This window comes from Trachurus trachurus (assembly GCF_905171665.1).
Source record: "Trachurus trachurus genome assembly, chromosome: 3".
NCBI classification, from domain to species: domain Eukaryota; kingdom Metazoa; phylum Chordata; class Actinopteri; order Carangiformes; family Carangidae; genus Trachurus; species Trachurus trachurus.
In genome coordinates, this window is record NC_139893.1 from 30,243,225 (window position 1) to 30,255,594 (window position 12,370).

The 12,370-nt window shown below is 44.1% G+C and overlaps 1 protein-coding gene across 1 annotated transcript; it reads right to left on the reverse strand.

Annotated features, from left to right (window-relative positions):
• Positions 1–1,713: 1,713 nt before the first annotated feature.
• On the reverse strand, positions 1,714–11,682 carry kiaa0895l. Its single transcript, XM_084000261.1, has 7 exons — positions 11,498–11,682; positions 9,425–10,205; positions 9,190–9,333; positions 8,209–8,341; positions 4,504–4,809; positions 3,522–3,619; positions 1,714–1,982 (listed from the first exon to the last, which is right to left on the reverse strand). The coding sequence occupies exons 2-7, from the start codon at positions 10,157–10,159 to the stop codon at positions 1,821–1,823; spliced, it is 1,578 nt and encodes a 525-aa protein (XP_083856387.1). The 5' UTR covers positions 10,160–10,205; positions 11,498–11,682; the 3' UTR covers positions 1,714–1,820.
• Between the last annotated feature and the right edge of the window lie 688 nt (positions 11,683–12,370).

Here is a 12,370-nt window from a genome sequence, read left to right on the forward strand (position 1 = left end):
ATAAATTCATCTATACTCTGTTTGCCAAGTGTATTTCCATATTTATGATGAAGTCAGCATTTATAAATCAAGTATTAATTTCAAACCAGTTTAGGAGATGCCAGTGGTTCATAAGATCATTTATAAAGTGTCAGTAAATGATTAACAAACTAGACTACTGACTATACATGACCAGGCAATGACACGTATTAATGGTTAGTGAGCGTGTTAATAGATTTTACATTTTATAAATACTTATCCTTACTGCAATAACATGCTTATTAGTATCAATGTAGGAAGGATGTTTTATAAATGATGAATTAATCGTTTAATAATGCTTAGCTAATGCTTAATTAAGTGTTACCAAAAAAACTACAATCCCCCCCTAAAAACTACAAACATGGCAGTGCAGGTACATCGTTGTAACTTTTTTTGTCCATAAAACTTGCCAAATGTCTTTTCTAAAGTTATTTCCAACTTTCTATGGACTTCTACACTTCAGTCGTTATCGTTTCTGTTATTAAAGATGGAACAACTTCAACCCTTCAATGTTCAATTATCAACAATATCTGATCTTTTTCAAAAAGAAAAATAATCTAAATTATCTGTGGTGATAAAAATGACAGCACGGTCGGTTGTTACCTCAGGAACAGAGCCCAATAGTTATAAATGGAGTGTAACACTCACACTCACACAACTCTGATGGAACAGCCATCAGGGACGATTGGGGTTCAGCATCTGGCCCAAGGACACTTTGACATGTGGAAAACAACCTGGGAAACCACTAAACTTCTGGGAAGTAGAGCCACCCTGAGGCTTCTCTGTTCTCACTTTGGTTCTTAGAAATGTAAAGTTTGACAGAGCTGCTGCGCCTCAGCACAGTCTCTACTCCGTGATTTAACAGTCGTCTCCAGCTACAGGCCAAACGTTCAAGCATGAGAGTGGAGCTGTACCGATCTTCTCATCTAACTGTCACAAAACACCCATGTTTCCCAAAATGCTCTACTGTCCCTTCAACGTAGCAAAAAGAAAGAAAAAGAAAGTTTGGCTGCTGCGCGGAGGTGGGAGCTCGGGGACGGGTCACATCACAGTAGCATACTGATATCCAAAGACCACCAAGGACACTGATAAGACAGAAATAACACAGCTGATTATCTCCCTAATAATACTGATATTTAAAAAAAAAAAAAAAAAACCTCCCTGGGGGATATTTTTATATCTGACTGAGTCCACTGGCACTTGATATTTTAAAGATTCATGGCCTCAGTGCTTCCCCCAGGGCGTGTAAATAATGTGTCCTTGGTGTCCTTTTTAAAATGCAAACAATCTAAGGCATAAAAAATGTCCTCAAAAAAAGAAGGTATAAAGCTAATACCAGAGACATTCAGTCTGTTCTCTTAAAGTAAAAAAACTTAAATAATTGCATAAATAAAGCGAGTGATTATGAATGTTTAAAGCTGTACATGACGTGTTAGCGGTGTCCTGTACAGGCGCTGGGTGCGGTGATTATGTACGAGTCTACATATATAATGTTGGTTATATCGTAGAGTTGCAGTATTGAGGTAACTTCATAGTGGGAGTAAAGGCAAAAGGGGGAGGGAGGGGGCACTTGAACTGTACTAGGCTCTTGTGAAAAAAGCCACATAGACATGCATTGGACAAAAGTGAAAATGTAGATAGAGGTGTTAGTGTGTTCGTCCCTTTTTCTTTGAGTTTTACAAATAAAATAAAAAAAGCTCAGATAAAGCATAAGTAATACTGGATATTTAACATGAGATTCATTCAGGGCACCAAACATCATACAGTCAGTGTACCAGCATCCTCCGTCTCTTCCTCGGCGGTCAGGGCAACAGGTGCTCCAGCGTGGAGTCGTCCAGCTCGTTGACAGCGACGATGTGATCCAGGTGCTGCAGGTATCGCTCCGGGTCGCGCATGAAGTGGGGGATTCTGGTCCTGGGGAGCACGGCCAGCTGTCGCAGCCTCTCTACATCTTCATAAGACACCTGCCGAGGGACAGGAGATGGGTCGCAGGTGATTTTTTAAGAAAAAGCCACATGGTCAAATAAAGTTGGCTGGGTAATTGCTATTAGAGCCCAATTCCTGCTTTCAGTGCGTGTATTGATAACATTGTTTCAGCACGTATTTGTAATTCTCCCTATTTTGTTTTTGTACAGCACTTTGTAACTCTGTTTCAAGTCAAAATGTATTCATCCATATCCTCTGTCTCTAACTTGACCCTGGTTGTACTCTCAGCCAGTGACACACACATTCAAAGACAAGACACTTAAAGGGACAACGAGGAGTTTCTATTCGGTTATAAAAAAAGTCTCACGTTAATGTGGATGAATCTCCGCTACCCACATATCGGCCCATTTTCGATAAATATATCGTTCTGTCTCTATCGTTATTTTGTTATTATTAGTGGTGGCGGAAATGCTGGTCGAGCCGACCAGCGTTTCCTTCGTTGCGAATCATGAGAATAACGCAGCCGCATCGCCGTTTATGGTCGGAACTACGGTGGTATGTGAACCTCTTTGAACCTCTGACTTTAATTATTGATGAATGAAAACATGAGTCCGTCTTGCGCCCGGTCAAAGAAATGTACGGTGCGCGCGGAGGCTCATAAATGTAGTGTGAAAACGCTTCGCTTTTCCAAAACTCCTCGTTGTCCCTTTAAGAGTTTAAACTCAAGTATCTAGTATTAGGTTGCACAATTAATCACAATGTAGTTAAAAATTGCAATATGGCTTAATGCAATATCTGCTTTTGCATTTTTTTTTGATAGACATAAAATGCATCACAACATTGATGCGTATTGTAACAAGACACCTTGGGCTTTTGTTTGTTTGTTTGGAACCCAACAAAAATCACACCATCGATAAATGAAAATTAAGCAAAAACAACTCTGCCCTGAAATCAGTATCACAATTCGTTTTCTGCAAAATGTGCATGCAGCCCTATTTTGTAATAATCCCCAAAGTGATATTACAGCTGGAGTGTGAGCCACATTAATGTTTGCACATGTCACTCCATGGTTTATGTTTGAGGATGTTTAACATGTTCTGGATATGTCAACTAAAGTCTGCAAAGTGCAGCTACTTTCTTTCATTGTTCTCTTTGTTTTGTTTACTTAACCTGTTTACATGTTCGAAATAAAGATCTCATTTCATTTCAACATACCAGAGTTTTCGAGGTCAACAGATCAGGAGGTTCTGGCTCTCAGCAGAAAGCCTGAAAACCATGCAGTCAGTGTGAAGCTGATTGTTTTATTTAATGCCCTCAGACACCCCACAGGGGGCAGTGGCTGCTCAGGAAAACGGAAAGTCTTTATTTTGGTGATAATGCTTCTATCACATTCACATGATTTCATTATCCTCAGCATTTTAAAAACTCCACTGGTTTTTAATTCACACTGTTGTGTTTATTTACACCTTTAGAGACAAAAGTAACCAGCAGCTTCCCTGTCCATGTGAGCACACCGTGGGCTCTGCGTTGCTGATAGAGGTTTGTATTTAAATGACCTGGCTGACACCATCACTGACCTTGCCTAAAGAAGTCAACATCTTGAAGTCGATGGCGCGTCGATGGCGAAGAATCCTCAGGATCCCATCCAGATAAACCTGATCTTTACTGAAGCAGCCTGACACATGAACGTAAAAGAAAAGGAAATGACTATTGCATCATCATCATCATCTAACTTTATCTAGTGTGCAATTTCTCTATATTTTAAAAGTCACGTACATTTTATTGTCATGGTTATGATTGCTCATTATAATTTTCTTGCTCTTGGTAGTATGTTTGCATGCTCTGGGTCCAAGAAATATTTACAGTAATTTATTCATTTAGATAGTGGAGCGAGTCAGGCAGAGAGAGAGGGGAAGCGAAGAAACGAGAACTAAGCCAACATAGTCTACGCTCTGCCACCAGGTATGTTCAAACTCATTTTGTTCAATCGATGATATAAATTCCAACACATGCACATCATTTTTTATCTAAGAGATGAACACCACATGTCTCCTCCTTCAAAATTAACCACTGTAACTGTGGTGACAATCATACAGATACCAGATCACTGGTGCTTTGCATGCAGGGCCGAACAATGTCGTTGTCTTGTTCAGACCTGCATGCACGCAACATGTTGCAGTTTGCTGTTAGATGCACGTTTAGCATCCTCACACACGCATAGTTAACACATCACCCTGCAAATTTTCATACCTGCAGATGATTATTTTCACCAGGTACTCAGGCTTGCACATGTGCAGTAGGCGAACAGGTGGAAACTGCCTGCAGGGTGTGAATGTGAGTGTGGGCCTGTGTGGTCTTGTGATAGACTGGTTTCCAGGGTGCACCCCACCCTCACCCTGTGCCAGCCGGGCCTGAGGTTGTGTTTCTACCATGGTGAACAGGATGGAGTGTGTGTGTGTGTGTGTGTGTGTGTGTGTGTGTGTGTGTGTGTGTGTGTGTGTGTGTGTGTGTGTGTGTGTGTGTGTGTGTGTGTGTGTGTGTGTGTGTGTGTGTGTTCACCAGGCTGCGAGGTGTCCGTCTGTCCCCTCTTGGCTCTCAGACAGTACTCCCAGCGGACGTCGGGGTCCTGGACGAAGCGTGCGATGTGACTGAAGAGCTGGCTGAAGCTCATGCTGGTGGCGTGGTACACCGTGTAGTAGAGCAGAGCTGCGCGCCATAGGTAGGGCTGTTTCCGTAGCAACACGCTGTGCAGGCTGGCCAGGCCCTCCTCTGTGGGATTAGCTGGTTTCAGGCCAAACTGCTTCCTGCCCTCTGTGTTGGACCAGGGCTGCAGGTTGTTGTTGACGCCTCTCAGGTAATGTGTGCCTGGGGAAACATGTCCGAGTGGAACAATGACACAAGAAAGCCTGATTACACATGTTGCCTGAGGGGAGTAAACAGGACTTGAGGGGGTGGGGGGGGGGCAATATTAATCAATCAATCAGACTTTATTTATAGAGCACTTTTCATACAAATAAAATTTAGCAGAAAGTGCTTAAAGGGATAGTTCACCCAAAATTCAAATTTCATCATTATCTACTTGCCCTCATGTCGACTAAGGGCTGGGAGAAGTTTCAGAGTCCTCCGTGCCTTCTCGGAGTTACAGGGGGTCTCGGCGCAGCACTGCATGTCCATATGACGGTTGGTCCGTCCAAATCTCGCGCGATTTGCATTGATATACCAGTGCAAATCTCGTGAGATTTGGACGGACCAGGAAGAGCAGTGCTCTTCAAGCTTAAAATATAGACTTTTTTTTTTTTTTTCGGAACAATTTGGGGCTTCAATACAAGAGGGACATTACAGATAAGCACTATGGAGGTATTTGGATGTTTTTTTGGTGTGTCTTTTTGGACGAAGACAATTGAGCCCCGTTCGCTACCGTCATATGGACATGCAGTTCTGCGCCGAGCCCCGCTGTAACTTATGCCCTGTACACACTGTGCGATTTTGGCCGTCGCAGACGAAAGACGGCGGATCGTAGGAGAATCGTGGCGAAATCTTTGGTCGTAGCTCTAAATCGGCCGTCTTACGTCGCACAGTGAGACAGGCTCTACGACGGCCGTTGTCAGCGTCTTGCGACCAAAGACGACCTGCGATTAAATTCTGACAGTGTCAGAAAACTGCTACGACCTACGTCTACTAATCAGCTGATGGACGTCTATCAGTGGCGCAGGTGACAGGGACGAGCACTGATTTTCGAGTAAATAGTCATTAAATTAAAAAACGAATAGCCTATAGGCCTATATTCCTTTTTACTGTCGCAGAAAGAGGAGGAACATGGACAGACTCATACAGCCATCAGAAAAGTTGTGTGTGAAACTCATGGTGAAACTCTGTCCAAAAAAAAAAATAAACTCATGTGCGGACTATGATGAGAAGCGGTCGCCTACCGGAGAATATTGACGTGTTTACGCCGGGAGAGGTGACAGTCCTCGTTTAGATGTGCTCTCATTACGTGACGGTACTGCTGTGATGTTCTCTAGTACCAATACAGGCCGTGATTTCATTTTTAAATAACGGACAACTGGCGGTAGCCTACTGCTCCACTGGTGCCGGTGACTTGTGTCTGTGTGTGAAGAGGGAGAGAGGGAGGGAGGGGGGAGGAGGGGGAGCGGGCGACCTGCGATTCAGTAGAACGATCATCGTACAGTCTGCACATGTCAAACTTGACGTCGTAGCAAAGATTGTAAATTCCACGTCGCATAGTGTGTCATGCAACAGTCTTATAAGACTGCTAAAATCGCACAGTGTGTAGAGGGCATTAGAGAAGGCACAGAGGACTCTGAAACTTCTCCCAGCCCTTAGTCGACATGAGGGTGAGTAGATAATGAGATGAAATTCGAATTTTGGGTGAACTATCCCTTTAAGCAAACAAAACAAAGCAAAAGTAAAAACCAAAAGCCACACTTTCTCTCAGATATAACACATGCATAAACACGCTTCTGCAACAATCTCTCAAAAATGGTGAGACACACACCTGAGAAAGTCATCTCTCACTGGAGCTGGATTTGCGTCATGTTGAAACTGTCATCTATACGAAATCATTGTGTGCTGCTTCAGTATTAAGGTCACTCTCTACTGAAACCACGAAAAACAGCCTCTAACCAAAGGTGGCGTGTGGAGGACGAGGTGATCCGACCCATCCACACGCCCTCAACTGTCTGCCTACATCACCCTATTGTCTCTCTGCCTCCCTTTTTAAAGAGCGAGGGGGGAGGAGGAGGTGGAATCCTGAAACGTATATTCTGGGAAAGGAGAAATCCTACACTCGGTGGTGACACCTCAGCTTCAGGCTGGATCTCCTGTCTGTGGGCTGCAAACTGCCATGGGATCGTATGACCCCACTGGAGATTTTCAGGGGATCATATGATAGATGAGACAACCAAGGTGCAAAATTACCACTGCTGCTGGTGCTGCTATTATTTTTTGCTCTGACATCACCCTCTGGATATTTTTTCCATGGCAGCGACAGAAGATCAGGAACAAACCTCGGCTGTTATCCTTACCCTGGAATTTGGTTCTTTACAATGAGAGCTCACAGAGACATGACTGTACACGCTTGGTCTGTATATATAAACAAAGAGATAAAAATCAGTTTAGTCACTAACTCAAAACTTTACTCACTAGACTTAAGAGAGTAGAGCGGAAACTTAATCATCAGCTGACAAGTCGCATGAAGTTTTGAAATTTTTTAGGTTCATTAAAAAACAGGAAGAAGCAGTTCAATAAAACAGCCTATTAGGGCCATCATAGGTTTAAAAAAAACAGCTGGAAGATGGATGAGAAATTTAAGAATAATAAACTCTTTTTCAAGTTAAAGTCACAAAGTTGTGAGAAAGAAGAACCCTTGAAATGTTGTGTGTGCGTAGGGGGGATGGGTCGGGGGTGGGGGCATGTCAACAATTTGCCAAGTTGGACAGATGTTGCTTGTTTTTCATTCTGCCAGCAGTGGAAGATCTTATCAAACTCTACTCTTCAGTTGGCTTGAGAAATGAGGAAGTACTTTTATTTTAGCCCCTTTGCTCCTTCAACCCTGAAGTGTAGGGTGGGTTTTCCTTCTTTGGTGAAAAATAACAAAACATTTCTTCTCTTTTTTTTTGTCTTTCTGACAAATCTTTGAGTTATTGTTTTGCAAATTTGAGACTAACCCCCCTTTTTTTCCCCCCGCCCCGCAATGGCCCAAATGATATCATGGTGTGGTTCTATTTGCTTCTTTTATATTTAAAAAAAAAACAAAAAAATAACTGAATGTATCATTTGACTTATTTTCTGTGTGCAGCATTTCCTGTGTTTGACCCATTTTACTATATGTTGATGCGTTGTCAGTGTGCAGCTGTATTTTTAGTGGTTTCCCTCTGTGCACCACCAACATTCAACAACAGAGGAAGTTAACCACCACTCTGAGTTGGAGCTATCATGAACTTTTACTTTTACTTAAACACAGTGAACCACAAGCACTCGATAACTTCACATGTGCTGGTGTTTTATAGAGGATCTCAACGCTGACGATGCATCTAAAAGGCGATTTATCCAACAATACAAAATATGTGTGTAATTACCTGTTTGTACTTCTCCAAACTAACCTCTGTGTGTCTGGTTCTAAGCTTGTGTGCATTCAAAAGACAGATATCGAAGGGAAATATCTCTCTCCAGTGACAGTATATACTTTTGAGGGTGCAGTGACCCCTCTGTGTCAGATCTGTGTGTGAGGTGAACATCTCGTACCTATCTCGTGTCTCAGCATCCCCTCCAGCCAGTGCTGCCGAGCCCCGGCCAGGTTTATGGTCAGAGTGGGACGACAGCTCTCCACCACCATCACCGCCTGAGACAGCAGCTCCTCAGACAGACGCACCACAACCTGAACACACACACACACACACACCCCCACACACAGGTCACATCCAGTACCATTGCCATTATTTCCAGCTGCTTATCTCTTCAATAGTTTTCCTTTAAGTCCTTTTTTTTTATTACCTATTTCGTCTTTGCACAAGATCGTTTGTTAAGTTTGTGCAAACACGGTTCACCTTAGTTAAATATTTTACTCTGTGTCATTATCTTATCTGATCGGTTACATTCTGCTGTTTAAATTAAACTCTTCCAAGTAAAAACCCTCCAGGGCTGTAAAATCAACAAAGTCAACATACCAAAACATGCAGTCACACTAACAACTACTAGAGCCAGATTTACAAGTTTGGACAGACATGGCTTTTTTTTCTCCCAGTCTAGCTGCAGTGGAAGATCTTACCAAACTATATTTTTAGATGGATTTGGCAATAAGAGAATACTTATTATTTTAGCGCTGCCCAGGATCACTAGATCATTATAGAGCCTGTGCTCCTCCAACCTTGCAAAGTGTAGAGATGTGTTTTTTTCTCATCGTGAATTTTTAGTTTAAAAATGATCCTCACAAATTTGCAAGAAAAATAAAATTTCCCTCATTAATTTGTCTTTTTCCTTGTAAATCTGTGACTTTATAATGTCAGAAAATATTCAAGTTTTTTCCCATTTCGACGTTAAACTTTTGTTTTTTGTGTGTGTTTGTTGTTTGATTGTTTGTTTAAACAGTTCTGTGTATGACCCGTTTGTGTGTTGATGATGCACTGCCAGTCTGCAGCTTCTGGCTGTGCACCAACATTCAATAACAGGAGGTAAACCGCCCCAGAGGACGTAAAGTAGCAGGTGTCCTGACCACCACTCACTCACCTCTCCCACACAGCCTTCTTTCTGCAGGTATTTGCGGACGGCAGCCCACACCTGACTTTTGGGAAGCACACTACCACCTGTGACCTCCTCAAAGTTTTCATAGGAACCAAACTTCCTCAGCACGCACTCCATGATTCCAACCGCCTATAGGTAAAGAGACACCACATCATCATCATCATCATCATCATCCTCACCATGTGAAGGCAGAGCTTCCTGTGGGTCTGAAGTACCGTACCTGTTCGAGGAAGAGGCCGGAGCCTTCCCTGTACTTCTCCAGCACGCTCCTCGGCTCAGGCTGCGCATACTCGAACTGAGGCTCGTACTTGTAGTCGGACTGGAAGAAGGTCTCCTTCTCCTGCTCCAGGTTCAGAGGTCTGAGGGCGACCAGCAGACAGGGCCTGGAGGGCGTGGGCAGCGTCGTGCCCCCGACCCCAACCCCTTTAGCTATGTGTGGCAGGGAGGTAGCGGGTCTCATCTGCCCCTTGCCGCCCCGCAGCCCCAGCGAGTAGTTGACCGAGCAGGTGCTTTCGCTGCGGCGCATCCACCCTCCTGCCCCCAGGCTGGGGCTGGTCAGGCTGCGAGCCGGGGGCGAGGGGGCAGCAGAGCCGCTCCGCCACGGAGGCTGCACGATCCGCCTGTCCGACATCTGCTCCTGGGACCCTCGCAGGCGTTGGGGTGTCATCTCTAAGCTGAGGGGCCGGCGGAGCGGAGGTCTGGGCGTGGCCCCGGCTCTCAACGACGACCTCCTCTCGGCCTGGCTGCAGTTGTTCTGGGCTGGGAGTCCGTTGTGGGACACCTTCTCCTTTTTGGCCACATTGCTCTTCTTGGCCGACGGTCTGGCTGCCGCAGCAGAGCCGCTTGTGGTTTTTGGAGGATCTGCTCGGACATCTGGCCCCAACAGGTCCCTGCTCCTCCTGACACGGTCACCCTCAACCTGATCCATGAAGACTTCACCTGAGTCCAACACCATCACCACGGCTGCTACACCTCAGGCTGCCCCGACTCCAGCCCCAACACTACTGACAGAACAGACAGATGAATGTTTATAATAGTAATAATACAACTTTATTCATAGAGCAAAAGTGCTTTACACCAGCAATAAAACACCAGAAACACAATACATGTAGACAATGAGCAGCCCCAGGAACCCAAAACGGACAGTTTTTAAAAAGTGCATTTTTAAGCGTTTTTTAAAACTACTGACAGTCTTCAGTATTACAATGATATTCTTGTATTTTCTGGTTCAGGTATAACCAAAACCTCTTGGTGTTTGGGTGTCATCTTTAAGCTGAGGGGCCGGCGGAGCAGAGGTCTGGGCGTGGCCCCACCTCTCAACGACGACCTCCTCTGGACCTGGCTGCAGTTGTTCTACCGTGAATCGTGTGATATTGACGTAATAAACCAAACAAACTCACCTTTTTTTCAAACACCACTAACAGGTAACAGGTAGTCGTCTTCACAACTTCTAAAGTCAAGGACCACTGGCACTGAACTTAAGCTCCCCAGCCTGATCTGTCACTTTTGTGTGTCCTTGGAAATACTAATGTTATTTTTTGAATTTTGTTGCACATGCACATGTAGTCACATGGATTAAGTTGGGCGCATGACGTCTGTCCGACTACCCATTTCTCTGACCATGCATTTCTTTATTTTTGCGTCCATTAGTCCAACCTCCCATTTCTCCGACTTAAGTAGCCCTAACCCTTAACCTTACCCTAAACCTAATCTTAACACTGTAGAATGCGTAGTCGGAGAAATGAGCCGTCGGAATTTTGGGCAGTCGGACTGATGTATGCTCCCCGAGTTGTTCTCTGACCTTGTAGCACGTTTTTCTCCTTTGCAGGAGTTGCAGTGCATTTAGGGCCACCATACAAAAGACGTTGAGTTTAAGGTCACAGTCACAGAAGACCTTGGTCATTTTTACTTGTTTAAAAATTCCTGCCAGTAAATCACTGCATCAATGACCTGAATGGTTTAAGGGAGAAACAATGAAGCTGCCGTGTGTGTGTGTGTAGGGGGGGTTACACAGGGGGCCCAGGAACAACGCTGTGCCCCGGTCCCCACAGGAGGTAGACCCGGTCATGCATGTGTCTCTGTCTGTCCGTCCAGGAGTGGACAGTCCACAGTGTCTAAACGAAACTGTCCCACATGTCAAGCTAACTTTACACTAACATGGGCTGGAAACAGAGTCACCATCAGTTTTCTGCAGACACACGGCAGCAGACAATAGAAATGAGTTGGCAGTGATTCATTCCCTCAGTGTTTTCAGCCCTTTAACTACAACTACAACAACAACAACAAAACTGACCGAGCAGCGAGTCCCGGGACTTCTGCTGAGGATCTCCGGGCTTCGGCCTCTTCATTCACTCATCGCGGCCGCAGCTCCGCGCACACCGAGCGGAGCAGCTTGTTGTTTCAGCCCGGTGTGTGATGCCAGTCTCCGGATAGCGGTTCACAGAGGAGCGGGGCCTGAGGCAGCAGCCTGGGCCGGCCAGGAAGCGGCGGTTGAGTTGGAAGATATGACGCGGCACGTACGCCGGGTGCGCCGCTGATGACGTTGTCGTGATGTCGTTACGTACAACAGGAAGGGAGTTTTTTTTTTTTTTTTTTTTTAATTGAAGTAACTTCAAAATACAAACATTAAAGGCACATTGGTAACAGATAAATTCACAGTACTGAATCAGCTATCTTGATCAATCAAGAACAAAAAGAAAAAGAAAAGAGAACGTGAGGGTCTCAGTCCACAATAGTAAATAAGTCCAGCAAAGAAAATAACTTTAGGGCATTTTTGCTTTTCATGTAATGCAAAGATTTTTTATACATTCTGAGTTCGTTTATCCATCCATTGAAGTGGGGTTTCACTTTGAGGTATTTGCATCTGTTGATGAAATGTTTCCCAAGGGAAATTAAAATGTTCACCAAAAAGTCCAAGTTCTTTTAGTCCAACCTTGATCGACATCCAATTTAATGGGGGCAAAATAATGTGTTTAGATAACAACCAGTTTTGAAATGAAGTCCAAAATTGTACAACATACTTGCATTCAAAGAAAATATGTTCTACTGTTTCTATATCATTCTCACAAAAACCACACATATTATTAACTACACATATTATTATCCAAATTAAATCTAATATGTAGGAAGTGGTTTGATGGATAAATGTCATTCAGTATTTTAAATG